Raw genomic sequence first — 24309 nt, 5'->3', positions numbered from 1 at the left:
AAGACTCAAACCCAGAGAAGGCTCATGACGGAGTGCTCCAATCCCAGTCAATGCAGATCCGGGACAGGATGAACCAACTCCCCTCTTTTCAGTGGAGGGTGACTGGAAGGAAGTACGGCCAGAGCAGAAATCAGAGAGGGACAGCGGTCACGAGAACGAAAAAGGGACAGAGAGGCCACATTCACACCGGACATTTATTCCACTATTACACCACTTCAAACGGTCCCAAAGAATCCTGGGAAGGATAGTTTGTGAAGAATGGTTAGGAGACCCCCTATTCTTCTCATGAACCTACAATTCCCAGAATTCCCTGGGAAGAGAGACCGACTGTTAAATGACTCTAGATATTGTAACCCTATGAAGGGAATAAAGTATAAAAAAAATAAGGTTTATTACTACAAAGAGATAAAGTCATATATGCTGAAGCAGCCATGCGGCTTCCATTACTAATTAACTAAGAGAAAAGGACAAGCAGGGGAAGAGCAAAGCCTGCAAAAACAACAAATACTTTAGAGGAGGAATCAGCAGAGGGAATAATAGATTGCCTTTCTATCTATCCCACCTTCTCCTGCATCCGGCACTGGCTCCGGTCACTTGTAACATGCGTTGGTGCTTTACTGCCAACAGACACCCCCTGGGTTGTGGCTATCTGTGGCCTCCACAGAACCCTCTCCTTCCCCACAACCCTCTCCTCGACTTACTTAGCTTCTCCAACTCATGTGCCGCAATTGTGGAGACGGGCCTTCTGGGGTTCCCGCTCCGACACAGCTGCAGTGCATCCAGCAGGTCTGACTCCAGGGCGAACTCGGAGTCCCATTCATAGTTTTCGTCCACGGAAGTGTTCCTCCTGGAAGCAATAAAAAGGGGAGTTAGCTGTGGGGGTGAGAAAATGGGGATGCCAAAAGGGGCGAGAGGCCACAAGGCCCTCTCCACTGGCCTGTTTGGACCACTTTCTTCTTCTGTAGCTTGCCAAAATTATAGAATAGAATCACAAAATCGTAGAGTGGGAAGGGGCCTATAAGGCCATCGAGTCCAACCCTTCACTCACTGCAGGAATACAACTTAAAGCATCCCTGACAGGTGGCCGTCCAGTTGCCTCTTGAATGTCTCCATTGTTGGACAGCCCACCACCTCCTCAGGTCATTGCTTCCATAGTTGTACCACTCTAACAGTTAGGAAGTTTCTTCCTGCAAATTCAGTTAAAATCTGGCTTCCTGTAACCTGAGCCCCTTATTCTGTGTCCTGCACTCTGGGACTATCGAGAAGAGATCCCGGCCCTCCTCTGTGTGGCAACCTTCCAAGTACTGGGAGTGCTATCATACCTCCCCTCAGTCTTCTCTTCTCCAGGCTAAACATGCCCAGTTCTTTCAGTCTCTAGTTCCCCACGCATCCCCTAGCTGTTCTCTCACCTTTTACCAGCGGTGACAACCGAAGGGTCCTTTTTCAGCTTGTACTCTTCTCCTGCACAACTGGTCATCTCTGCAAAGGGAGAACTGAGGTAGCTACCCGCCAGTGACGGTGCCAATGAGGGGGGTCTCAGGAAGGACACGCTGCCTCGGCCGCTGCTCTGGCTTGTCAGGCTGCCCCTCAGCAGCTTCTCGGCGGGCGGCCCTTGCGGGAGAACGGCAGCGGGTGACTTGTGTCTCTCGAGGGGCAGAGACTCCAGGAGCCCCTCTGCCATGTGGAGCCAGTCAGGCTCCGAGGGGACGGCTGTGTAGACCAGCTCAGTCTGTTTGCTTTCCGTGAGGGGCTTGGCGGGGGGCAGTGTCTCTAACCAAGGCCCTGGTTCCTTGGGCGGGGGCGTTTCCAAACAAGAACTGAGGTCACTTGGGCAAACTGAGGTTCCGGGAAAGGCGGCCTTAGCCGGGCCTGTGTTGGCGTCAGGGAGCCTGAGGAGAGACTTGGCCAAGGCCTGAACCTGAGCAGGGTCTGGATTGGCTTGCATGTCCATGTAAGTCTGACAAGCGGTTTTCTGCTCGACTCCCAACAGAATGAGTTCAGTGCTGCTTGGAGCCTCGCTGAGGGCTGGCTTGGAAGGTTGCTCCCCTTCCTCCTCCTCCTCCTCCGGCGGCCAGTCGCCATCCACATTCATCTCCTTGAAAAAGGGGAGGCTCAAGTACTGGAGAATCCCACTCTGGGCTGAGGCATTCGCTTGGACTTGGCCGCTCAGAGGCTGGCAGCACGTTGGCAAGGAAGCACTGCCCAGCCGGCTCGGTGGTGAGGAAGGAGTGGAAGCCGCGGGGGTGTCCAGATGCCCCTCCGGGCCCTGGGTGGTCTGGGCCCACAGCTTGGTAGCCCCATACATCATGGTTGCCACCGGGCTGATATTCACAATACGCAAGGGCTCGGCTTCCTCGGTCGGGCTGCTGCTGCTGTAGTCAAAGTAGTGGCCTTGGCAGTAACCAGAGGCCTTGGCTTCGCGGCGGGTCCGGCTTGAGCTCTTGGGCCTCAGGGGGACGCTTTTCTGCCAGACAGGCTCCTCAGGCCTCAGGGGGTTGGAGACCTGCAGGTAAGGCTCGGACTGGCCCACGCTGCTCGCTGAAGAAGCGAGGGACAAGGAATAGCGTTCGATCATGGCCGCCATGCACTCCTGAGGCTGCGCCTCGCTCTGCACCACAAAGCGACCGTCAGGCCCGCGGCAGATGCGCTCCAGAGGGAGCGGCTCTCCGACATGGCTCTCGTAGAGCGTGTATTTGGAACTGTTTCTCGCATTGCTGCTGGTGATGTTGAGGCCTAGACTGGCGCCAGCTTTCTCCCCCCACACCAGGGTGCGGCGGAGGCTCTGATACGGGGAGGTCTGGAATTTCAGCTTCACAACGCTGTCTGGGCTAGCAGTGCCTGCAGAATTTCTGGAGTAGGGAAAGCCCAAAAGTAGATTTGTTTTTGGTCAGCTGATAGGAGGCTCAGCCCACTTCCCCTCCAGCCCCAGCCCCAGGGTTCCCTAAAGGCCATCAAGACCAACCTTCACCCTGCCCAAGAGGAGAGGGACGGCCAACTTCGCAAAGATCATTCTGTGGAAGGCAGGCTGACAAAAAGATGCCTTGAAGTGAGTCAAGTGAGAGCAAGACCACAAACTCAGGATCATCGTCCACTTTAGACAGTAAAACGGGGAGATTCCATTTTTTAATGGTTGCCCCAGCTCAAATATGATACTGCACCTAGAAAACTAGCATGCTAAAGGAGAAGGTGAGGCTAGAATCCTCCTCCCTGACAAGCTAGATTTCTGCAGGCAGAGGTGGTTTTTTTAAAAACGGAGCTCTGTATTTCAACATGTGGTTGTTCCCACCAGCTCTCCAAATGCATGTGACAGAGGAACACAAAGCCTTCCCAGGGACTTTCATCAATGTGACCAAGAGAAATGTCCTTTCTGATCACAAATATGGGAACTGGACAGATTTGAAAGCTTAAGAAACCTCTGGTGATAACTCACTGGAGGATTCCTCTATGCTTGACATCAGGCATGGGCAAAACACTATCGTTGCAGATGCTTCTATGAGCTGAGATGGCTTTTAGGGCTTTGCTCAGGTGGCACCAGATACAATATTCAGCTTCTTGAGAATCAGTGTTTTCATTTTTTTATTTTTTACATCCCGATTATTGCTAAATGTGTGGGGACAACACCTGGCAAAATCTCAGGGACCAGAGGACCAGGAGGCCTCGGTTTTGTGCCGTGCACAGCAACCTGGCCACGACCGGCAAAATACAACCAAATTATGCAAAATATACAACAAAAGGTTTTTGCAAAATGCACATTGGCATAATTCTCACAGGCCGCAGAATTAAGCCTTGCAGGGGCGCAGAACAACTGTGCTTTTGCATTTGTGAATACCAGATTTACAGAATATACATGCGGCGTATATAATCTTAGGATCCTGGTTAAGAAGCTCTCATCAAGGACACTTTGTCTCCTCTGAAAGAGTACAATCTTGGGTCGTGGGAAAAGCCCTTATTGTCTACACCAGCCTTTCCCAACCTTTGGGTCCCCAAATGTTGTTAGACTACAACTCCCATCAGCCCCAGCCAGCATAGCCAATGGTCAGGAATGATGGGAACTGTAGTCCAGCAACATCTGGGGAGCCCAAGGTTGGAAAAGGCTGGCCTACACTGACACGCAGCGGCTCTCTGGGTTTTTAGATGGGAGCCTTTTCCCCAGCCCTCCCTGGAGATGCCACTGGGGATTGAACTTGGGACCTTCTGCATGCAAAGCAGACGATCTTCTGCTGAGCTGTGAGCCTTGCTGGTGGCGGACTGCCTTTGCTGGCCTCACTACGGAGCCTTGCTGTAGCTTTCCCCCGTCTCCAAAGCCTCCTTAGACGCTTCATCCCTCTCCCCCTGGCTACTGCCTGCAAAACAGCAAACCAAACCCAGAAGAGGGGAGGTGGAAGAAGCAACAGGGGAAGGAGCACTGGGTTGGCATGAGTGGGAAGAGGAAGTGATGTCATGCGATGGCGGGACTTACTGTGGAGGCAGAAGCTTCTTGCTGGGGGAGAAGACGAGCGGTGGATCTGGATCATGAGAACACAAAGGGGAAATCACACGGAGAGCAACTCAAGAAAACAAAAGAGTGGCAATGAAAGGGGGCGGGACGACTGCCCGCCGAGGCCCACAGACAGATCCACACATGCAGCCCTTGTCAGCCGTAAACTTGCCCTGTCCCCTATTGCCTTCCGGCTCTGCTTCCAAGGACCGCTTTAGGTGTAGGGCGGGTGGGTGTAGCTTCCCCAAAACGGCCTGGTGGGCCAAGTGCGGCCCGCGGGCCAGACATTCCCCATCCCTCCCTTCGGTCCAGTCCTGCCCTCTGTCCTCTGCAGCCAGACAGAAAAAAGTCCGCTCCAGCTTTCTGTATGACTACCCGTCAAATCCTTGGAGAATTTTCCTCGTGAGCCAAAAGACAGAAACACACTTAGCATTGAGCAAGGAGATGGATTAGATGTGACCTCCAAGGACCCTTCCAACTCTAAAACCCTACGTTCCTAAGTGATCGCCTTTATCGAAGAGACTAAAATTTGGACAGGTTTGAGCAACTCCGAATTCCTTTCCTTTGCTGTTCCTCTCTGAAGGCAGAAGCTGGAAATGTAGAAGATAATGACGAGGATTTTGAGGAGCCTGACATCTCTTCCCTCCGCTCAAGAACCCCTTGACCCGAAAGGACTCACGCCTTGGCCTGTGCCCCTTCCCCAGCCAATCACCTCTCGGATGGTGCTGACTCGTGACCCCTGAAAGCCCTTATTCTTGTTGACTCCTGGCCCTTGAGAGTGAAGCTGTCAGGGCTCCCGTCAGCCTCCTTACCTTGCCTGCGTTTGCAGAGACGGGCGGCTCGCCTGCGGTTCATGATGCAAGCTGCCATTGTGCTGAAGATGACAGCTGTGCTGAGAAAGCAGACGCCCCCGATCACGCCGGCCAGCACTGGCTGGGGCAGGAGCTCCGGGAGCTGGGTGCGAGAGGGATACACCTCCATACCTGATGGGAAAAGGAGGAGGAGGGTTACTATCAGAAAGGCAAGGGTAGGAAGAAGCCTCAACATATAGGAATCCTTGTTGTTAAGAGCCCTCCGGGATCAGAGGAAAGGGATGGCGAACCAGAGGTTCCAACGATCCAACTCAGTATGCCCATTTCTTTCCAGTTTTGGTGAAAACCACTGTTCGGGCTTGCTGAAGTTCTGAGCAACCGTTCAAAAATGATTAAGGTCTTCTTGTCCTGTTAAAGTTTATGGCAACAACGCCTGGGAAAATGTAACGTTGGGCGCACACATTTTAAATACTGAAGTGACACTTTGCCAGGGAGCTTGTTTGAAGAGGGAGCCACCTAGTGGACGCTACATACAATGTCCATTCCTTTAGTTTTGGAATGTGGAAAGAGTGTGGTGTGCTGGGTTGCTAACCTTTTTGGGGCCCAGGGACACATTTGGAAACCAGAGGAGCTGTCATAGGGGGACCACATCCTGCAACTCCCCCCCAGCACATCCCCAATACACACCACCACCACACCACACCAAATGCTGATGAATTTTCGTAAGAACTTTTTTTAAAAAATTGCAAACTGATCTGGAAATGTGGAGGACCTTAAGACTGGAAAAATGAGAAACTAGAATTGACCCATGCGCCCACCCCTAACGGCAGGTCACTTTCACTCCACTGGACTCCTGCAAAACGAGCTGGTCCCCCACACTGCAAGGTCTGCTGCCTCCCTCTGGACCTCACCTGTCGTGGAAACATTGATGGTGTTGCTGGGGTCACTGATGTAGCTGCCGGCAAAGGCCACCAGGCGAAACTCGTAGAAGGCATCCTATGTGGAAAGAAAGCCGAGGCACAACGTGACAACCCTCCAAGGACGGTGCCATTTCACCGATGGCCATGCTGATGGCACTGGAAGCCTGCCTCTTTGAAGGGGTATAATTTTGCATGAGCTAGTTCCACATTTGACGGTCAGCTACGCAGGGCCCTGAAGGCAATGAAAGTCCTGCCCAGCCTCATCCCATCTTTGGAAATCTCTCACACACTTTCAAGCAGCCATAAGGACTAGAAGCTTGGCTGTTTTGTTTTGCGTGAAAGCAGAGGTTCCCAGGAATTGTGGCAGCCAAGCTTTCGCCATGCTTCACTCAGTCATGTGCCGCTGTGGAATGCCAGCCTGCCTCCCCCACCCCATGCTTGTGGCTAACTATCACACACATCGTTAAGGACCGCCTGAGCCCTTATATCCGAGCTCGATCGCTGAGATAATCTGGAGAGTTGTTAGTTGTCTCCCGTGTTAGTGGTCCAACTAGCCTCCGCCAGAAGTCAAGTATTGAGAGTCACCAGTCTCATACTGCAGAACACACTCTTCCAGCAGAGATCCGGCACCCTCGCTTTTGACTTGAAGAACATTTTTGAAAAGAGACCTGGCCTTTGCAGCTGCTTAATTTTCATTATTGTTTTATTAGCCAGTCACAATGATCTGTTATCTTTTAATGTGTTCTATGTTTTAACATTGTACACCACCTTGAAATTATATGATACGGTGGCACAGAAATCAGTGGCGGCTCCATGTCAGTGGGACAGTGGAATCTGCTCTGGGTTTTAGTCCATACTCTCAAGGAGCTGTCCAAGGTGCTGAAGTTCCTTGAAAGTTCAGACTAAAATCCAGAGCGGATCCCACTGCCCCACTGACATGGAGCCACCAGCCATCACTGATGGAAATGCTGTTATAGATATAAATAAACTCCTGCTAGGGCCGCCTTTGGTTAACACGCCACCCTTAGTATCCTTGGCTCCTTTCTGGACTCACCTTGATTAGTCCAGGCACCAGGAGCTGCGTCTCAGAGCTGGGAATGGATCCATCGAGCACCTCCCAGCCCCGCTGGTCTTGCCGTAGTTCCAGGGCGTAACCAGTGAGAGCCACAGAGAACTGGAACGGGGGTTCCCACAGGAGGAGAACCCCTCGCGTGGTCTCGTTGGCCATCAGCGATTGGGGTGGGGAGAGAAAGATCTGGGAGGTGGGGCTCAGGGGGTCGGGTGGCACAGTGTTTGTTGGGATACCTGAAAGAAGACAAGAGAAGGGCAGTGATGGTGGGGGAAATAGTCCTTTTTGAAATTTGAAGCATTCCGATTTTTATTTTATTTATTATTTATTTATTTATTTATTAAATTTATATCCTGCCCTCCTCCCAGAAAGAGCCCAGGGCGGCAAAGCAATGACAAAACACAAAATAGGAATTCCAGATTGGGACAGTATGGTGTGCCTCTCACCTAGTGGCACAGTGGTGATGATCTCACTGAAGGGGCCGCTGCCCAGTTTGTTCTGGGCCAAAACACTGAACTGGTAGCCCGTGTCAGGCTGCAGATTCTCCACGAGGATATGGGAGGCCCCGACAGGCACAGGCAGGGAAACCCAGTCGTGGTGAGGGCGATTGCGGCGTTTCAACCTGCAGGGTACACGGAAATCAAGAGGTTCCAGTCAAGGAGAAGAGTTTGAACTAGAGGAAGGAGGCCCCCTCGGTTTCGAACAGGAGGCAGAAGCAACCTGTGAACTCCCGGAAGGAGTGTTCCGGAAACATTTGTATTTGAACTTATCGATTCACTTCGTTTATCCAGCGCCCAACCACAAGAGTTTATCTGGGGGACATGCAGAAGTCAAAAGGAAAGAAAATTAAGCCGGAAATAAGGCAACCATAAAATATCCGCAACTGTTCAGTTTGGAGAGAGTAAATAAATAAATACTCCACAGAGCTAAAGCAACCATACCAAACCTACATTGTAATCATGAAGTTTAAAAGGCTTCCATTCAAGTAAGTTCTACTCACAGCAGACCCACTGAATTAATGGAGTGAAGTGGATTGGGTTCAATGGGTCTACTCCAAGTAGGGCTAGCAATGGATACAGCCCATTGTCTTGAATGATGTCCAAAAGGCAATTAAACGGGTTGCCAAGGTGGTGCCCGTGAGCACCAGTGCGCCCGCCAGCATTTCCTATGGCACCCACGAAAGGTCTCCTGTTAAAAACCCACAAGTGGGTTGTTGAAAAGTGTTAGAAAAGTGTGATTTGTTATTGTATTTTCACTGAAAGTTCCTATTGTTGCTTTTTAATAATATTACCTTGTTATATACTTTTTGTAAATTGTACTGTTTTTATTGATATGTATTTTTATATTTGTGTTTATTTTCTGTAAGCTGCCTTGAGGGCCTTTTGGCCAAAAGGTGGGATAAAAATAAACTATAATACTAAAAATAATAATAATAACAACAACAACAAACGAGGGATTGTGTGCTGTTCCTGTTCATGCTGGCTCAGCCTCTCCTACGTTGAACGCCCCCCTGAAACATACCCACATTTCACTTTACTTTTTTATTTTATTTTATGTATTGTTGCATCTATATCCCACCTTTCCTCCAAGGAGTTCAAGGTGGCCTACATGGCTCTCCTCCCTCTCCATTTCATCCTCACAACAACCCTGTGAGGTAGGTTAGGCTGAGAGACTGCAACTGGCCCAAGGTCACACAGCAAGCTTCATGGCCAAGCGGGGCATTTGAACCCTGGTCTCCCAGGTCCTAGTCTGACACTCTAACCACTACGCCACACTGCCTCTCAAAAGCCAGGAGTTGCACACCCTCCCTCCCGTCCGTTCTGAACAAAAGAGGGGTACAAAGAGTTTCTCTCTGTGAGCAAGTGCAGCAGTGACTGATGTAGGTTTCTTTTCCCCACTGATGGGGCTGCTGATGGGGGAAGGGCATCCCCACCCCATTTTGCGGTCCTGTCTCTTTTGGATGTGGCAGCCATTCTGTGTGCACCACACCCCCATGGCAACCACTTCGTGATCGGTGCCCACGGCACTCTCTTGAAATCCCAAACGTGCCCACTGGCCTCCAGAAAAGGTTGGTGGACCTTGCATTAAAATATACCACCAGGCAAGTCTCTCTTTTAAAATAATATTTTAAAAAAAGGCGAGGATCGCACAGCGCACAAACTCCTGAAGACTCACAGCGGCGTGTACCAGATGCTGAATCTCTGGAAGTAGCCCCCGTCGAAGCCAGGCTCCCAGGTGATGTTGACGGCCTGCTGGAGAGGCAGTACCGAGACATTGGCCACTGTGTGTGGGCTGGTGCCTGCGGTTCGAGCAAGAGAAAGAAGAGGGAAGCGGCATGAGCTGGACGTCAGCGGGGCGAGGCTCAAAGGGGTTTTGTGGGTGGTCAAATCCACAGGGGCAGCAGCTTTGTCAACTGACCCTCCACTCCCCAATCCAACTTTTGTCTTGAGTCAGGAGCTTACAAAGGAAAGTGCCGTGGAGGGTGGGTGATAAGGGGATAATTTGGGGGGGGGGGACAGTTTTAATGTTTCGTTGTTTGTTTAATGTAAGGTTTTATCAGGTTAGCCATATGATGTTAGAATATGGACCTGAGTTACTTATAGTCATTCATTGTTTTTTAATTCAGATTGATTCACCATAATGGTTTTTGTTTTAAAATTTGTATATAACAAAACATGTAAAGAAGATTCTGGATTTGTTTTGTTCATAAAAAGTTTAAAGTTTCAATAAAAAGTATTTAAAAAAACAAAGGAAAGTGCCATATGCTATTTGTCCATTAAGCCCAGTAGTGTCCACTCTGACAGGCAGGGAACGGCCTCCCCTGTTGCTTCCGGCCTGATCCTTTTTTAACCGGACATGTCCATGATTGAACCTGGGACCTTCTGCATACACAGCAGGTGCTCTACTACTGAGAGATGGTCCCTTATTTGGAACGTTAATAAGCTGTCCTATACCCTATGTTTGTCCATCTTGCTCAGTACTGTCTGCCCTAGTTGGCAGCAGCTCTCAGGTGTCTTGAGCAGAGAATTTAGCCATCTTCTGCTATCCGATCTTAAAGAAAAACACCCTGGAGACATCAGGAATTGAACCTGCAATCTTTCTTATGCACAGCTTGTGATCTGCCCCTGCGTTACGATAGGTTGGCAAGCACCTGGGGCAGAGCTAATAAACCATGCCGGGTTTGCACATAATGACAAACCATAGCTAGAAGAAGCCAAAGTTCGTAAGGCAACAACAACAGAACAAACCATGTTAAGCTTCTGGTCAAAGAAACCATGACTAAGCCAACAACAGGTTATTATCATGCTTTCCTGGCAACAAACAAACCAAGGTTAAGCTACTGGTCGAAGACACCATGGTTAAGCCAAACCAGCCATGGCTTTGTGTTAAGGTGTGAACCAGGCATGCCAATGTGTGCATGCATACGCACTGTCCCCTCATGAAAGTTGCAGCTCACATCCCCTTCCATCCTAAAAGGCTCTTCAATGCACTTCTGTAAAGTTCAGTTCAATCCATTGCACTCTGAATGAAGTACCCACTCAATACGTAGACACTGGTTGCAGCGCTGATCCGGGCCACACCATTGTTGGCGGCACATTCCCATAAACCATGCTGCTCCTTGGTCAGCGGGCGCAGGACCAGGCTGTTGTTCCTATCCACCTGGGCATTGGCTAAGCCCTTGCTGCCCATCTGTCGGGCAGAAAAACAGAGCAATGTTAGCAAGGTGTTCAAGACCCCAAGGGAAACCAGACCCCAATCCAGATCCCATTAACTATACTAAGGCTGTAATTGGTTTAAACTGAAACACCGTCAATTACTTTTAAAACTCCTTCAAGATCTCACTTATGTACCAATACAGTTAACTTGGGGAGGGATTCGGCCTGTGTGTCACCACCCGGGAGGAGCTTTGGAGGAAAAAGCCAGACTTAACAGGGAAGCCTCTTAGTCTGCTTGCCAGCCTCCTCCTCCTCAGTTTCAGTGTTGCCACTTGTAGAACGCAGCAGGGAGGGGAAGGATGAGGATGAAACTAGAATGAGTTGGCTCTGCATCTCATTGGCTCTGGCTCCACCAATCATTGGCTTTGGCTCCACCTACTGTTGGGCTCCCTGCCTTCCGCCCTGCCAGTCCCAATGGGCACCAGCCACCACTGGTGGAGTCTAACCAGGATCTACCCCTTGTCTCACCTTTGTCCAAGAGATGATGGGCAGGGGGTCCCCTCTGGCAGCACACGGGATGAGTAGCTCCCGTCCCACCTCCTGGAAATATTCCTCCTTGGGGCGCAGGGTGAACACAGGAGGATCCTATGATGTAAAACACGATAGGCATCCAAAACAGACAAGGTGGGGAGAGAGGGGAAATGGGCAGAGATACATCTGCTGGCATTTCAAGGGCTCTACTTTGTTATTAGCCAGCCATGACTCCAGGCGGGTCGGTGAAAAATACAAAAACAGTTTCAACGCTGGAGATTGTTGTTTTACGACATGATACGCTCCGAGAGAACAATGATGTTGAGCAGCTTTGTATAAATGTATTGATTTGTTTGTTTTTATTTAGAAAATAATTATAAACTGCTTAATTGAAGGGCTCTCCAAAGCCAGGGATGGCCAGCCTTTTGGGGCCAGTGGGCACATTTGGAATTTCGAGACAGCGCTACAGGCGCCAGTCACAAAATGGCTGCCATAGGGATGTGGCATGCACAAAATGGCTGTCACGTCCAAACCAGCCGAAAAAGAGACAGGACCACAAAATGGGACGAGCATGTCCCCTACCACCATTAGCTGCCCTATCAATGTGGGGGGGGAGGCACCTATATCAGACGTCACCACACTCGCTCACAGAGAGAAGCTCTTTGCACCTCTTCTCTGTTTAGAACAGAAGGAAGAGCGGAGGTCCAATCCTGGCTTCCGATGAGATGTGGGCACGTTTGGTGGGGTGTTCAGGCATGTTTGGTGGGGTGTTCGGGTATGTTTGGTGAACTTGTGGACATTCAAAGAAGCTGAATGTTGGAAGATTCAGGACAGACAAAAGGAAGTACTTCTTTACTCAGCGCATAGTTAAACTATGGAATTTGCTCCCACAAGATGCAGTAATGGCCACCAGCTTGGATGGCTTTAAAAGAAGATTAGACAAATTCATGGAGGACAGGGCTATCAATGGCTACTAGCCATGATGGCTGTGCTGTGCCACCCTAGTCAGAGGCAGCATGCTTCTGAAAACCAGTTGCCGGAAGCCTCAGGAGGGGAGAGTGTTCTTGCACTCGGGTCCTGCTTGCGGGCTTCCCCCAGGCACCTGGTTGGCCACTGTGAGAACAGGATGCTGGACTAGATGGGCCACTGGCCTGATCCAGCAGGCGCTTCTTATGTTCTTATGGTGTTCTAGGTAGAAGTGACTGAGCCAGTTCAAAGAGGAGGAAGAGCAAAACAGTGCATTTTGCCGTTTTGAGGGATATTTATTGAGATCTTTCATGGGCGCCGTAGGAGGTACCGGCAGGTACACCAGCACTCATGGCCACCACGTTGGCAGCCCCTGCTCTAAGCATTTTACAAACAAGACAGAGATTAAAAAATGGCTAAAAACAGATGCGCATAAAATAATTATTAAAATGCAGATAATAATCAGTAAAATGTAAAAGTGGACTTCCGGGAAGGGTGACTTAGCCTGTGCCTGCTTTTGAGACGGGCTCCTGCCTCAAAAGAAGCTTATTCAGATATATCAGTCAGTTTTTTCTTTTTTTTTTGACTGATTAAACTTCTCCCGGGTAGGGAGAAACGAAGAGATTAACCTCAAAGCCTATTTTTGTTGGGACGACCAGATCTCATTAATTTATGGGACGAGGTCCAGCCGACGAAGGTGGGACGGATTTTCAACAGCAAGCTCTATCTGTTAAAGCGAACGTTCATCTTATCTTCTAAGAGAGAACGCACTAACAGGCAAGCACCCTTCTTTCTATATTTTTCTTTTACTTGACTTAAATTGTTGCTGTTTAAAAGAGATTTGCCAGATTGATCGGTTTTTGACATCTCACTGGGGAGCCGTAACTTCTCTCTGCTACGCACTAATTAATAGCTTATCTCTGTTTTTGTTGCAAAAAGCTGTCCTGGATTTGCATTCTAAAGATACACACAGAAGAGGGATTTCTATTCCAGATTTTTATTTTGAAAAATATTATACTGTTTTGAGACTACTCTCTTTTTGGTCTATTTTATTTTGACGAATCTGTTTCTTGACGATTGCCATTAATTGCTTCGATCCTGGGAACTGCATTTTGTTTACTCAACTATTGGAGAGATAAGGCTGTCTGCTCTGTTTATACTGTGATGTCACCAAGTTTGGAGTATTAACCCAATTGTTGCTGAAATAAGAAGTGGTTTCCCTATATTTTTCTTTTAAAATGGCAATTAAGAAAGTGGCTGAGAATCTGGAAATAACTATGTTTCAGAGAATAATGAATGAGATTGAGATAACGAAAATTGAATTGAGTAAAATGAAGCAGGAGATTAAAGATATAAGGGTCCCTGTGAGAGAGGTGACCCTGGAAGGGGTCCCTGTGAGAGAGGAGACCCCGGAGATTGGAATAGGGGTCCCTGTGAGAGAGGAGACCCTGGAGACTGGAATAGGGGTCCCTGTGAGAGAGGAGATCCCGGAGATTGGAACAAACGTGGAACAGGAACAAGATTTGGAGTCTATGGACTTTAGAAATAAAATCTATTGTTTGGAACTCAATGTTATCTCTGAAGAAATTAATGAAGATTCTAGAGATAAAGTTATCAATGGCATGGATTATCTTCTGGACTGGAATGATGTGATGGAGCCCAATATAGAGAAAATCTATGGAATTAACTGCAGCCATGTGACAATGGAAAAACTTTTAAGAGATGACCCAGTGTATTTTGAAAAAAAGAACAGAGATATGATTTTACAGCAGTATTTCAGCAACTTATTCAGAATGGATGGCAAGAAAATATTTGGGATAGAGGTAATTCCCATCAGACTCTTATTATATGACTATGGCTTTGACAGCAAGATTATTATGGAATACTGATAATGGAAGATTGGATATTGAAATTACTGGACTTAACAAGACTACTGAAGATGGAAGATGGAAAATGGAACTAATAGAGATAATAGAACAATGGCTATTGAAATTACTGAACCTAACAGATTCTGATGTGATGGATTAATTGAAATGTTTATTTTGACTATGGTTATGACAATAAGATTATCATAATTAGTAATGAGATGGATTAATCGATATGCTTATCTGGAAAAAAAAAATTGATAGATATATTTCTTAAAGAATTGAAACCTCTCTTTGACTTTTTGTGGAAAGAATAAAGTAATGTTTATGAGATTTGATGATTAAGTAAGATAACTACTGGAGGAAAGTGATTTTATAATATGACTTAAGAGACAGGATTGCTATATATTATAGACTTATAACTGATTTGATCTTTGACAAATGGGAAGTCAATATTTTACTCTTTATTTTTTATTTTTGTTTTTTTTTTTTTTCTTCTTTTCTTTTTTTCTTTTTGTTTAACTATTTTTGATTTTGTTTTTTGTCTTTGAATGTTTTATGATTTTGTCTTGTATGTTTTATGAAAATCTGAATAAAAATTATTGAAAAAAAAAAAAAAAGAAAATCATGCAAGAAAGTAAAATGTAAAAGTGAATATAGGTGACTAAATTATACGACTGGATAAGCTTGCTGGGGGAAAAAAACTTTTCAGCAGCTGTGTAAAACAACGCACAGAAGACCCTGCCTGCCTAATGTCAATGGGCATAGAGTTCCAAAGCACGGATGCTGCCATACTAAAAGATCAACTAGTAATTTTTTTTTTAAATCCCTACCTCAAGATTTTGTGGACAAACTAATAGCTGGGAACTTTTTTAAAAAAATGGTGTGTGTCTTGAGAGACCACCTCTGAATGCAGAAGATAAAAGACCAACTCATAGACGATAAGGCTATTAGTGGCTACTAGGAAACAGAACTAGGCATGTTTAGCCTTGAGAAGAGAAGACTGAGGGGAGATATGATAGCTCTCTTCAAGCACATGAAAGGCTGTCACACGGAGGAGGGCCAGGATCTCTTCCAGATTGTCCCAGAGTGCAGGACACGGAATAATGGGTCAAGTTGCAGGAAGACAGATTTCGGCTGAACATCAGGAAAAACTTCCTGTTAGAGCGGTATGACAGTGGAACCAGTGACCTAGGGAAATTGTGGGCTCTCCAATGCTGGAGGCCTTAAAGAGGCAGTTGGACAACCAGCTGTTGGATATACTTTAAGTTGGATTCCTGCATTGAGCAGAGGGGGTGGACTCGATGGCCTTACAGACCCCTTCCAACTCTACCATTTTATGATTCTATGAAAAGGAGACATGGTCTGGTGCTACTGGTGATGGGCTGTTCATTAAGCTCAATGCGTTTCGCAGAACTCTCCTTTATCAGAACTCTATCGTTCTGGATCAAAGAGATCTAGATAATAACAAATTGTTCTCATTCCTATAATGTATCCGTAAATCATTCTAGTCTCAGGCCAATCCTTTTTTGGGTTCTGTATCACTGGCTACCAACCATGATGTCCAAGTCCTCACTCCACTGTCGGAACCTCTGAATACCACTTACTAGGAATCACAAGTGGAGAGAGTTGTGTTGCGCTCCGGTCCTGCTTGTGGGCTTCCCATAAAGGGCATCTGGTTGGCCACGGTGAGAAGAGGATGCTGGCCTAATCAGGCCACTGGCCTGATTCAGCAGGACTTCTGTTTGCCATCTCAGAAAAGGCTTTCCTTTCTGGATGTGAGAGAGAAAGGAAAAAGCCTCTTCTAAGAGGAACTGTGCATGATCTAAAAACAAAGCAAGGATGCCGTTTTTCTTTAGAATTACTGTTTTTAAGTCCACACAGTTTTATTGACGAAAACTCCCGCAATTAATCACTGGAGCCTGGACACCTTTGCACACATAGAATCACAGAATAATAGAGTTGGAAGGGGACTGTAAAGCCATCGAGTCCAACCCCCTGCTTGATGCAGAAATCCAATCAAATGGGGAGGATGAACTGCCTGGGCCCAGCAAAGATGGCCCACTGGCCTGATCCAGCAGCCAGGCTCTTCTGATGTTCTTAACTACCTCCACACTCACACACATGCTGCTGTCTCCGCCACTCACCTTCAAGAGAACCCGAGTGGGTGCCGAGGTGCCAGCAGTCCCGTAGCTGTTGTATGGGGTGCACGTGTACACACCCACAGCATTGTCATTGCTTGTGGCAATAACAATGGCGCCGTCAGGACTCGTGGACCAGCCTGGGAACTACCCAAGGAAGAGAAAGAGTGCTCGGATCAGAACGGAGTTACCCAAAAGGGCCCGTGCGCGCAGAAGGTGCAAAGGACGGTTCTGCTGAGTACCTTGCCTAAGTCCAACGGTTGCCCATCTTTGGTCCAGTTGGTGAAGAGCAGCGGAGGGTTGGCCTTGTTGGGGCACCTGATTGTGCCTTGCATTCCTACCGGCAGGAGAGTCTCGGGGGGCATGTCGCTTACTCGTGCTGGATCTACGGAAGGCAGGGAGGGCACAAGTTCAGATAGAGGGGTGGCACAGGGGAAAATGCTAGAGGAGAGATGGACAAGAGCCCAGGGCGGGTTGTGTCTTTGATCAGCTCCTGAGATGTTGAAGCAGGACAGCCACCTACCTCTTGCACCAGTCGCCCTGCAAACTAGCAGGATAACGCTAGAAGACAATTATTTCAACGGGGCTGATCCGAGCTGAGGGTTGGGCGAATCTGTCCATCTGGGTTGCAGGGGGTTGTATCCAACTCAGTCCTACGCAGAGTAAACCTACTGAAATTAATGAGCCGATTTGGTCACGTTCATGCGTTTCAGTGGGTCTACTCTGAGTAGGAAAGGGCATTTGCTGCAACCCTCTCAGCTTCTCATGTTTCTGATATTAAGTTCAGTTCTTCGCTTAATTAAACAAAAAAGGTCCTCGTGCAAATTCAGTAGCATTTGAGTGCAAATTTCTCCTCACACATTTTTGTATGTCGTTTTGCCTCATAGGCACATTTTTGCAAAGCAACCTTCCCTCGTATAACGCATTACTATTATGGTATTTTTCACTAATATATGTATTTTCACGCACTTTCCCCCAGTAGATGCTGGCAAACTGCCCTGCAAAATTCAGAGAGGTGTAAATTTCAAAGGATGGCTGTGTTTTGGTTCACCTACTGTTTTAGAAAGTGCCAATCAAGGAGGTTCGCCTTTAAATGTGAACAGAGTCGCATTTATTCCCCTATTTCTCTCTGAGCAACACCTGGCAGGATGGACGCCTAAGGGACATCTTGTCACGCATCTAACCCAGTTCTTCCTCCACCCCTTAGCCTGCAACTTCCAGCCGGAAGCCCAGATTGGTGGGAGGGTGCTATACTTACACAGAACTGTGAGGAAGGCAGAGGCAGAAGGTGGTCTCTTTAGCCCATTGCTGGGAACACAGGTGTATCGCCCTGAATCCTCCGGGGTAGTTTTTGGGACCAAGAGGCTTCCGTCTACCAAGATGCGAATTCGGGACTGGAGATGGCTGGAGGGAGGGAAGAGATCAGGAATCAGAAAGCAGCATGTGCAACAGCCTCGTATGTTGGTTGCCTGGTTGCCACAGGCGACTAGGAATTCCACACAGGCGAGTTAATGGGCTGGTAAAGGAGCAGAGTGCTATGTTACTCCTCTACAGCCTGCACAGAAATGCAGCAGGCTGCAAGAGGAAGGATGGCTCAGTCTGTCCTTGTCTGCCAGCCACCAGAAGGAAAGTAAAAAAAAAAATTTTTTTTTGGCAGGCTAGTGACTTTTGGGGACTTATTTACAAAACCGGTATATAATGTTGTCTCCCATCATTCCAGCTATTAAGCCACTACCTTAGATGGCTTTTATAAAGGTTTTGATAAAGGGAGGAGAGGGGACTTTGCAGACATTTCCTGGTGTCCAGATGGTGCTTATAAGGGGGCAAAAGGAGGGAGGCAACAATTCTCTTCTAACCCAGCGCTTCCCAAACTCCCCACCCCGGCCACTTGAGAAGAAGGTTTCAGTGGACCTCTTAATGATTCCGCTGCCTGTTGTAGCAATTGCAGCGCACGGTGCCGAACGCGGCATGATTCTAGCTGCGTTTGTATTGCTACTTTTACATATTGCTGTATTCCATAGAATTCAAACGGTAATAAAGCAAGAAGTCAATATCAGAAATAAAAGAAGCAATTAAAATACAATTAGAAACGAATATTCACATTTCATGCAAAGGACGTGTCAGCTCCCACCTTCAGCCACAAATCTGCAGGCGTGCTGCGGACCACCTGAACAAAGCTCGTGGACCACTGGTGGTCCCCGGACCACAGTTTGGGAACCCTTGTTCCAAACGTCGCTCAGAACACACGTAAAGACCAGGATCAGGAGCCTGGGTGATCGGTCACCGCACTTCTCTCTTGAGGCTGATAGTCTAACAGTCCCACTGGGGTGTGCATGCATGTGTGTGTCTACACGGGGAAGGCACACAACACTTACACACATACACAAAGAGAGAGGTTCTGCAGTGTCCTACCTCTGCAGAAGTGATTGCGAAATACGCAGCTGAGATTATATGGAAATCATGCACGCCTTTTTATACATGTATACATGGCTTTTCCAAACAAAAGCAGAAAAACGAAAACATTAAGAAACAAACATCATTGTGCAGAATAAGTAAGTATAGAAATAATATATATGTTCCGATAACGATTGCATAGTACGTACTGCAAATTAACTTAGGGCGCAATCCAACTCATATTTCCGCTAGGCTGGGGGGAGTTGGATGCAGAGGCCCCCTGGCTGAGCTGGCTGGCTCCCAGCTCCGCTGAGCTCTGCCAGCAGAAGCCCCCTGCCGCGGCTGAGCCTCGGCACCACCGCAACCCTGCCGGCGGCACCGGGGTTCTGCTGGGGACAGCCAGCCTAGTGGACAGAGAGCCAGCAGAAGCCAGTGCTAGCCCCAAAAACAGGTGTTCTGGGGGCGTGGCGGGGGAAGAGCCGCAGGGAAAGACTTACCCAACATCCACGTCCCTTGGGTCCTAATCCTCCAAGTGCTCCCTCGGGTCCTAATCCACATGAGAAGTCTGCCAGCTAATAGGCCGGTGCAGTAAATATATTCCCATGGTGGCCTATGGGAACCGCTTACTCTCCAGTAGGCCTGTTTGTCAGAGCTGGCTTTTCCTGTCTGGCTACGCATGTGGCTCCCGCTGGCCCCTCCTGTCTGGCCCCCTCTCCTGCCGGCTACCCGTCAGTTGATTACGCTGTTAGGCTGAAATCCAATATATACTTCCCTGGGTGTAAGTCTCATTGAACCCCATGGAGCATCCTCCTGAGTAGACACATACTGGACTGCAGTCTAAGTGCATTTAAGGGGATTTTATTATTAAATATTCAGCTTCTATTCTACCTTTTCCTTGCAAGTTTGAGATCCAAAGTCTGCAGTTACAAATAACAAAAAACAGGAGACCAGCCTAAGAAAACTAGTTTCCAAATATTGCACTAGAACCTGCTGTAACCAAACGTTAGTATAATCAATAAAATTGTTGGAAAACAATTAATCTCATGTGCTCTATCTTCTCATTAGCTTCAGCTTGTTAGACAGTTTCTCTAATAAGGTAATTTGCCAAAACTTTTGAAACCTATATTCCAAATCACAAAATTGATTTCCCCCCCAGTATTTGGCAATAGTTGTTCTGGTTGCAAAAATGCAAATAAAAAATCTATTCTTTTCCCTATAAATCCTTCTGCTGGAATTATGTCCCCCTAGTGGTTTATGGATTGATTGCTCTCTCTGGTGAGGTGCATCTCTCTCCCTCATTAATAACACTCCCAGGAGGAATGTGAAAACATTCCTGTTCACCCCCAGGCATTTGGTGGCTGAAAGAGATTTTTCCCGGCAACCTTCCAAATTATTACCTGGGAGAGTACGTGACTGTTTTAAAATATTTTCAGATGCTCTTCATGTTTTTACGTGTTTTAATTTATTCCATAATTATAATCGCTTCATTGTTTGCTGCCTTGCACATCTATGGGAGGGAGGGCAGAACAGAAATCAGATAAATAAAACAATAAATAAATAATGTTCAGAAAGGCCCAGTGAGCGACTCTCCTCTCTGCTCACATGAAATGCCAGCATCGTTTCTTACCTGAGGTGAAAAACATTTGTGTTTCCCAGGAACCAGCTGTACGTGAGGTTGGCAGGGTAGGCCTCAGCTTGGCAGGCCATGAAGGCATCTTGGGTGAGGTTGACCGTGACGTTCTGTGGGGGCACCACGATCACCGGTGGCCCTGCCGGGGTGGGAGAACAAAGGGAAAGAAACGCATGGAATGAGGGGCTGAGGTGGGGAAACTTTTTCACCCCAGCTGCCACATTCCCTTCTAGAAAACCTGGGGGGGGGGCTGTGATGCCCCTGTATATATAATACTGTAAATATGGTAAGTGCAGGTTTATTAGAGTATATGTGGTAAGTAGACTGAGTGAGAGGGGGAAGTACATGGGTTGGAACGTTAAAGAATGTTGTATGATGATTGGCTGAGCATTTGAGTGTCTGAAGGTATAAATGAGAGGATGGCAATTGAGGGTGGGTTCTGTTTGGTTTGTTCTGAGGGTTTTGGAGGGTTGGTTCGGTTGGTTGGTTTTGGAGAGGGTTGTAGGGTGGATTGGATTAGGTGGGTAGTGAGGCAGGATACTGATGACTAAGAAACATAAAGAGTAATGCAACTTATGAAACCACACACTTGTTGACTGAACCTTTCAGTAATCTTGTTATTCCCTGTGTATATAAATAAATAGTTCTTGGTTTACCAAAACGCCTGATCCTTGGCTGGGCTTTCACAGACCTGAAGGGTGGGCAGGGTATATACCAAGGTTGGGAAACAGTATCAATGGTGGCAGTGGTGAAGAGATAGTGTAACATCATCAAGTATCCAGAGCAACCCAGGGTTGTAATCTTTATAGGCACAAAGATGCAGGGGGGTTGAGGCCTGTAAGTGCACCCAGACACAACATAGCAATAAGCCAGGAGGAGACAAAGGCACAGTCTCAAGGCAATATTGTTTACAGGGAGTGTCTGGTGGTGCTGCCTAGCAGTGGGATCTTGAGAGATCTTTGCTAGAGCCAGTGAGAGAACCGTTAAGAGACCAGTACCCTGAGGTGCGACCGTGACAAGGCGGTGACCACAGGTGGGGTCCTAACAGGGGCACATAACAGTAGTGGGAGTGGCCAGAGGCAAAAGTGGGAGGAGCCATGGATGTCAATTTTACCTTGGTACAGTAGGCTAGTTTCTATGCACTCACACACCTCTCTGTGTCCTCCATCCACACCAGCAAGGAGCATCATCAGAGTGCAAGGACACATCCTATCCAGGCAAAAACACTCAGGGCCAGTGAGGGGTGTGGCCTGTGGAGGGCCCCAAGGGCCGGAAAAAGAGGCCTAGAGGGCCGCATTTGACCTCCAAGCCTGAGGTTCCTCTTCCCTGGGCTCAGGAGACAAAAGCACCTCCCGCCCCAGGATAAAACGTTGAGAACAAGTCTCAGAAAAATCAAGCTAAGCTTCTCTTTGGACACCTGGGATGTACTGAGCTCCTGCAACTGTTCTTGTCTATGCCAGAACGTCCGGATGGCAAACTGGGGCATGACTGCCTCTCAGCGGCAAAGCACATGCTTCGCACAGAGCACATTTCAGGTTCAAATCCTTGGCATCTCCAGTTAAAGAGAGGATCAGCTAGCAGGCTGCCAGAAAGACTTTTGCCAGAGTCTTTGGGATGGAGAAGGACTGACAGATCAATGCTGGGCTGGACAGACAAAACTGTGGCAAGGCAGAAGCATCCTACATGCCGGGGAGGAGACCACACGCTTTGCACGCAGAAGCTCCCCAGTTCGGCCCCAAGCATTTCCAGGACCCAAGGATCCAGCTGCAGTGATGGCGAAGGCCCTTTTCTGCGCAACACCCTGGAGAGCCAGTCAGAGCAGACACTATTGGGGTAGGGAGCATTTTTCAGCCTGAGGGCCTTTCCCACATAGGTAACCTTCCGGGGGCCTTATGCCAGGGGTAGGCGGGGCCAGATGCGCAGCCCCTTCTCCATCCTGACAAGCAAGATGCATTATCGCAGTTCCAGGGGGCAGAGGAAGCTGCCTGGCACCGAGTCACTTCATCGGTCCATCCAGCTCAGTATCGTCCACACTGACAGGCAGGGCCTCTCCGGGGTTCCAGGCAGGAGTCTTTCCCCAGTGCTACCTGGAGATGCCGGGGACTGAACCTGGGTCCTTTTGCATGCAGAACAGTTGCTCTTTTACAATCCACCCAGGTGAAATCGCTGGAGGAGAGCCACTGAGGGGTGTGGCCTGGAGATGGGAGGAGCCTGGGGAGAGTCCCCGGAGGGCCACATTTGGGCCCCTGGCCTGAGTTCCCCCACCCATGGGCTTGATGGACAAACAGCCCAAGCTGCGTCCGGCGTTAAATTCCTGCTCGGCCCAGTTTGGGGAGATGCCGCCCCTTCTCCTGTTTACCTTGCACCAGCAGGCGGGTGGTATGGGCGACGGTGCCCTCTTCACTGGCGGCGTGGCAGGTGTAGGACCCTGCACTGGCTCGCTCCACGCTGACAAAGGTGATGGTCCCATTCTTCACCTGGTGGACGGGAAAAAAGGACACCGATTAGGTTAAGGCTTGGCCCCGTCGGGAGGAAAACCCTTCTGCAACTGTCCACCAAGGAGTCGTTCAGCAAGTGAGGTTTGCAATTTTTTTATAAGTCCCCATTTAGTTGAGGTTTGCGATTTTTTTTATAAGACCCCCTTTATAAGTCTCCTAATTCAGCAGCATTTTAGTGGGAAGTTCTCCAACTATTCACATTTTTGTAAGAAATCGGGGCCTAATGTGCGCATTTTTGCAAAGCCTATTTCCCCTTATAACCTTGTGTAGGTTATTTTCACTCACTTATGCATTTTGATGCACTACTTAACCCTAGTATATGCTTCTCTCTTTTTTTTACACATGACTTCGAAGGATGACTGTGTTGGTCATCTTCACCTTGAAATGCAAACTGAACCAAATCTCTCCACCCTCCTCACCCACAGTCCTCCAAACATAGCCAAATACAAACTTGAGAGCTGAGACAGAAGCAGCTAACAGCTGGTGCAACTCTCGCCTGAGTTTATTTTATTTATAAATATATTTGTATACCACTAGTTAAAAACAAAACAAATCAAAAAAATGGACAGCAAAAAATTTACAAATACACAAAAAAACCCAACTATTGTAACAACATAACTTCTTAATTGCCTGCATAAGCCTGGCGGAACAGAGTGGTTTTAGCGGGCATTTAAAGGTTAAAAGAGGAGGTGCCTGCTAAATCTCTGTTGGCAGAGCATTCCATAGAACTGGGCCGATGACACTGAAGGCTCGATTTCGTGTCGATGTCAAATGAGTCTCGCCAACTCAAGGGACGACCAATGATGCTCCTTAATTATCAAGCTGGGATATAAGAGTTCAGGCAATCCCTAAGATAGTTCATGGTGTGACCTTGGGCAAACCACTTTTCTCTTGACCTCAGTCTCTCCACCTGAAATATGGGTTCAATACAGAAGTGAAAAACCTCTTGGCCAACCCTCCAGAGGCTGCATGCCAGAGATGGGCATGGCCAAATCAAAGTGGGCCTGCCCCCCTCTGCCACAAACTGGGATATTCTGGAAGAGGTCATGGCTACCACCCCAAACAAGAGCACCTTTAATCGAGCAATCCAAATGCTTGCCTTCCCTTGAGTGACCAGCAGGGGCCAGCCAGACCTTAAGGATAATAAAGATTGGTTAGAGGTAGGCCTTAAAAAGAGACGAAGATTAATTCACTGTCTTTTTTCCACTGCTAGGAAATTCACCTCTTAGGTTTCCGGAACTCCTGTTTGCCCAAAGAGTTCCATGGAAAGGGAAGGCATGAAATCCCTCTTCAAAAATATCAGCACTGGAGTGGAACTTAGGCAGGGAAATCCTGACTAAGTTACTAAGC

At 48.0% G+C, this 24309-nt stretch overlaps 1 protein-coding gene across 7 annotated transcripts in view; it reads right to left on the bottom strand.

The window, feature by feature from the left end:
• IGSF9 (immunoglobulin superfamily member 9) overlaps positions 1-24309 on the bottom strand; it is a 63155-nt gene that overhangs the window by 1643 nt on the left and 37203 nt on the right. For all 7 annotated transcript variants that reach the window (XM_061606390.1, XM_061606397.1, XM_061606391.1 and 4 more), the window contains 15 exons: positions 22821-22938; positions 20459-20600; positions 17696-17841; positions 16680-16822; positions 16444-16584; positions 11463-11579; positions 10818-10968; positions 9454-9577; positions 7725-7900; positions 7264-7514; positions 6201-6285; positions 5290-5460; positions 4460-4505; positions 1410-2849; positions 702-847 (listed from right to left, as the gene is read on the bottom strand). In XM_061606390.1, coding sequence (XP_061462374.1) covers positions 702-847; positions 1410-2849; positions 4460-4505; positions 5290-5460; positions 6201-6285; positions 7264-7514; positions 7725-7900; positions 9454-9577; positions 10818-10968; positions 11463-11579; positions 16444-16584; positions 16680-16822; positions 17696-17841; positions 20459-20600; positions 22821-22938 — 3397 coding nt within the window. The remainder of the gene's footprint in view (positions 1-701; positions 848-1409; positions 2850-4459; positions 4506-5289; positions 5461-6200; positions 6286-7263; positions 7515-7724; positions 7901-9453; positions 9578-10817; positions 10969-11462; positions 11580-16443; positions 16585-16679; positions 16823-17695; positions 17842-20458; positions 20601-22820; positions 22939-24309) is intronic.

This window comes from Rhineura floridana, chromosome 22 (assembly GCF_030035675.1).
Source record: "Rhineura floridana isolate rRhiFlo1 chromosome 22, rRhiFlo1.hap2, whole genome shotgun sequence".
NCBI classification, from domain to species: Eukaryota; Metazoa; Chordata; class Lepidosauria; order Squamata; family Rhineuridae; genus Rhineura; species Rhineura floridana.
This window is presented reverse-complemented; position numbering and strand designations above follow the sequence as displayed.